This window comes from Otolemur garnettii, unplaced genomic scaffold (assembly GCF_000181295.1).
Source record: "Otolemur garnettii isolate 467f Iridium unplaced genomic scaffold, OtoGar3 scaffold00102, whole genome shotgun sequence".
In the NCBI taxonomy this organism is placed as follows: Eukaryota; Metazoa; Chordata; class Mammalia; order Primates; family Galagidae; genus Otolemur; species Otolemur garnettii.
Window position 1 is genome coordinate 332,215 of NW_003852497.1, and position 4,992 is coordinate 337,206.

The 4,992-nt window shown below is 44.2% G+C and overlaps 1 protein-coding gene across 6 annotated transcripts in view; it reads right to left on the reverse strand.

Annotated features, from left to right (window-relative positions):
• Positions 1-4,992, reverse strand: part of TACC1 (transforming acidic coiled-coil containing protein 1) — a 127,669-nt gene that overhangs the window by 9,624 nt on the left and 113,053 nt on the right. For all 6 annotated transcript variants that reach the window (XM_023516986.1, XM_023516985.1, XM_023516988.1 and 3 more), the window contains 3 exons: positions 3,043-3,086; positions 1,339-1,499; positions 476-582 (listed from right to left, as the gene is read on the reverse strand). In XM_023516986.1, the coding sequence (XP_023372754.1) occupies positions 476-582; positions 1,339-1,499; positions 3,043-3,086 (312 nt within the window). The remainder of the gene's footprint in view (positions 1-475; positions 583-1,338; positions 1,500-3,042; positions 3,087-4,992) is intronic.

The window sequence follows — 4,992 nt, forward strand, 5'->3', positions numbered from 1 at the left end:
GGCACCTGTGGTCCCAGCTACTTGGGAGGCTGAGGCAAGAGAATTGTGTAAGCCCAAGAGTTTGAGGCTGCTGTGAGCTGTGATGCCACAGTATTCCACCCAGGGCAACAGAGTGAGACTCTGTTTCAAAAAAAAAAAAGAAAGAAAGAAATTGCACTGTTAAGCAAAAGAAGTGAGGCATGCTATCATTTATATAAAAAAGAAAAGGAAAAAAAGCACATCTAGAAGAAAAAACAGAAACAAATACAGTGATTTTATGAGATGGGGAAAGACGCAGGAACCCAGCAGAAGGGGCTCAGGGTGGGGAGAGGTGCTGTGTATGTGTTTGTACTTCTTAATACTTTTAACCATGTAAAGATGATAAAAAAGTGAAATACAACCCAGAACTGCAAAACAACAAATTTTCTTTTCTTTTTTCCTCTGTCAATCTTTTTAAAAGTTATGGAAAGTGAAATTCTAATTTCCAAGCTCATACTTGTCTAGTTTTTCTTCAGCATGGATTTTCAGGGCCTGATATCGCTGCTCCTCTTGTTTGACTCTGGCTAAGTAATCCTGAGCACATTTTTTCAAGGCTTCTTCATTCTGTTCCAAAATGAAAATTTAAAATAAAGTCATTGTATTTCTGCTACTAGCAATCTACCATGCATCAGAATTTTCATTTCTTTAAAAACTAGGTGAATCAAATTACTTTAGATGCCTATGATTTACACTTTGTGGTAATCTGAAATAAGCAGGTGTGAGCCTCACTGTAGAAGTTTCACACAACTCCACATATTAATTTTCAATTATCATACAGTAAGGTTCAGTTGTACCAAAATACCTAATTTTAGGAAAGAAATTATTCAAAAGTAATTGACATTCCGACTCCCATATTAAATAAACTGGCCAGTCTCAATTTTAATATAAAGAAATTTCACTGTTATAATATTTCATATTGATAGTATAAAACTAAATCTATATGCTTATTTGTATCTAAGTTTCAAATATGACACTTAATTTTTTCTAGAATATGTAGCTTGAATTTTTCAGTTCTGCTGAAAATATTAAAAAGGTGAATTATCAAAGACATTTCTAGAATTCTCCTGGGTGCTGAGGGTTCTAGCTCTTGCTTTCCATACCACCCTCTGGGGTTCACTGCCTCGACCCACTAGAGGATAGACCAAGACGCACCATCCCATGGGCCACACACCTGAGAGTGGGGAAACCCAGCTCCAAAAACACAAGGCCAGGAGGCCGTGAGCCCCGACCTAAAGGCCACTTATACTCACACCTCTGGCATCAGATCCATCACCAAGGAAACACACCGTTAGCAGGACACAGAAGGAAAGGAACACGCACCTTCTTGAACCCTTCCAGAACACCCTTCAGGTTCTCATATCTCCTGAAGAGATCGGAAAGGGACCTCTCCACAGAGTTAAGGTCGGCTAGGGCCTGTTCCTTCTCCATGGTCAGCTGCTGGAAGCTCTTCTGAGAGGTCATATTTGTCCTCTGTTCATCTTCTGGGGATCACAAGTCAAAAATAATGGCATGTTCATTCAACAAACAGTTAATAGCCACTCTCTGTAAGGCAGGAAGTGTTGAAGTGTGGACACAACCAGGTAACAAAGTTCCCACTCTTGGGGGTGCATGTTCTGGGGGGGAGATGCATGGTGAGAAACACTGAGGAAGACGCAAAGCAGGGAAGAGGGGGTTGCTATTTTATAGAGGGGCCTCTCTCAGAGGAGAAGTTTGAACAGAGACCTGAAAGTACCGAGGGAGGGGCCCATGCATCTGCCTGAGGGGAGAACAGACACAAACAGGGAACAGTGGAGCCCAAAGCCCTGTGCGGGGGGCAATAGGCGATGTGGAGGGTAGAAAACATCGTATCAGGACGTAGGTGCAGAAAGACCAGACTTTGAGTCATTTAGGGAGGCAATCCTTACAGTGTGGACTACAAGAGGCTCTAAACCCACGGCAGGAGGACCAGCACTGCTGATCTGTAAAGGCTTCCCTGGGTCTGACACGTGGAGACTCCCACCTGCCCAAGGGTGAGGACTGTGCACCAAACACAGGACTCCCTGAGCCAGCGGCGGCACTGCACGAGGGCTCGTCACAGAATTCGGGTATCTGCTGTCCTCCCACACAAACCTAACTGCAGCTGGTCCTCACCATTTGTGGAGCCTGTATGTGTGACTTCGCCTACTTGGCTAAAATGTGTAACCCCACGTCAACACGACCCACAGAGTCACGTGTGGACCTGATGTGCACAGTCTCAGTGGAGGTGGGACAAGATGATCAAAAATGGTGACACAAACAAGTGTTCTTTTTGTGGTCTACTTAGTGCCACATTTTTTGCATTTTTGATCTTTTGGTAGGAACCTAACCTACCCACCTAGTTTGTGCCCCCACAGGTAGTGCCAAAGTACTGCCTCGTTTTCCTAAGCACAAGAAGGCAACGCAGTGTCTTAAAATACAGGACATGAGTCTGAAAGCTTTGTCCAGACTGGATTTACAATGTCGGCAATGAGTCAAAAATATGTATTAAATAAAGTATCTCTAACCAGAAACACACACAAGACAAGGTTATGTACTGATCAACTGACAAAAGGGCTGTGACCTAACCTCGTATTTCCTGTAGGAGAAATGGCTCAGTATTCACTTAATTCAGTCACAAAACATACCGTCCGATAATGAGATTTGACTGTATTTAAGTGATAAAACTGAATTTTGTATTGTGATCTTAAAATCATCCATTGATTTTGTTTGGTCTGAATGTGTATGTTCTTCCCCCAAATCTCTACGTTGAAACCTAGTCCCCAAAGTGCTAGAGTCAAGGGGTCTGCTGTCTTTTGTAAGAATCAGTGCCCACATAAAAGGACCCTAAAGACGAGCCCTCACCAGACACCGAATCTGCTGGCACCTTCATCTTAAACTTCACACCCTCTAGAACTGTGAGAAATGAATGTTTATTGTTATAAGCCATGCAGCATTTTGTTATAGCAGCCTTAATAGTCTAACACAGATCCTATGATTCATATCATAAAAAACACATTTTCTCCTTACCAATCATTTGAGCAATAGTTTTTTCATATTCAGCCACAATTTTCCTAAATAAGAACAAAAATAATTTATTATCAGAAGAGAATTTTTAGACAAACGAAGGTACAGGAATGCTGCCCCAAACAATTAAACACATTAACACATGCTGACACACTGACATGATCCAGCTGTTGGCTTGGGAGGTGCTGACGCTCTTTTTTTTAAATATATCATATGAGGTTTATTTTAGTTCAAAAAGGTTTTTCTTAAGATTTTCTGTTTTTGTTTTGAGACACAGTCTCACCATGTCGTCCTCAGTAGAGTGCTGTGGCGTCACAGCTCACAGCAACCTCAAACTCTTGGGCTCAAGCGATTCTCCTGCCTCAGCCTCCCAAGTAGCTGGGACTACAGGAGCCTGCCACAATGCCCGGCTATTTTTTGGCTGCAGTTGTCATTGCTGTCTGTTAGGCCTGGGCCGGATTCGAACCCGCCAGCTCTGGTGTTTGTGGCTGGTGCCCTAGCAGCTGAGCCTTAAGATTTTCTGTTTAACAAGGATTTTACTCTATAGAAACTGCTTCCACTTTCCCTTCGCAGCCATATGAATACTTCAAGGCAATAGTCCGGTTCTAGTTAGACAATTCAATTGTTTTTTTTTTTTTTTTTTTTTGAGACAGAGCCTCAAGCTGTCCCCCTGGGTAGAGTGCCGTGGCATTACAGCTCACAGCAACCTCCAACTCCTGGGCTCAAGCGAGTCTCCTGCCTCCGCCTCCCAAGTAGCTGGGACCACAGGCGCCCGCCACAACGCCCGGCTATTATTTGGTTGCAGCCGTCATTGTTGTTTGGCGGGCCCGGGCTGGGGATTCGAACCCGCCACCTTAGGTGTACGTGGCTGGCGCCTTAGCCGGTTGAGCTATAGGCGCCGAGCCAGACAATTCAATTGTTAACGAATTGAGACATTCTTCTAAGTTCTTCCTAAGATTATCTGATCTGACCTCAGGCTGTCTTGGCCCCAAACTACCCTTTTAGGTACTCTGTCCCCTCTGATTCAGTTATAATTCTTATTTTGTGAACTAATTCCAAAAGTCTTTCACTTATTCAAAGGCTTTCAAGATCACTCTCCTATTAGTCTTTCTTTCTTTTTTTGAGACAAGAGTCTTACTCTGTCACCCTGGGTAGAGTGCCAGGGCATCATCACAGCTCACAGCAACCTCAAACTCATGGGCTTGAGCAATCTTTTTTTTTTTTGTAGAGACAGAGTCTCACTTTATCACCCTCAGTAGAGTGCCATGGCATCACACAGCTCACAGCAACCTCCAACTCCTGGGCCCAGGCAATTCTCTGGCCTCAGCCTCCCAAGTAGCTGGGACTACAGGTGCCTGCCACAAAGCCCGGTTATTTTTTTGTTGTAATTTGGCCGGGGCTGGTTTTGAACTTGCCACCCTCAGTATATGGGGCCAGTGCCCCACCCACTGAGCCACAGGTGCTGCCCACGCTTGAGCAATCTTCTTGCTTCTGCCTCGCAAGTATCTAGGACTACAGGTGCTGCCATTATACCTGGGTAGTTTTTCTATTTTTAGTAGAGATGGGGTCTTGGTCTTGTTCAGGCTGGTCTTGAACTCCTGAGCTCAGGCAATCCACTCACCTCAGCTTCACAGAGTACTAAGATCACAAGAGTGAGCCGCTGTGCCTGGCCTCATATTAACTTTTCCTCTAGGTAAGTACAACAAAGTGCCAGACACTCTTCCTATGACCCCTCAGTGAGACACATCGTTCTCTCCCCTGCCCCTCACTGACAGGGCACACCACTGCTGACCCTGTGTCCAGTCACTTAGGATGGATGGTTGCTAGGAGCTCTCTGAGGGTAGGGATATTCCTTTCTCCCCACCAAAGTCAGCACAGGGAATGTGCACAAGACAAATAATAGAAGAGAGAAAAATTAGAGTCAACATATTTAAAATGTTTCTTTTTTTTTTT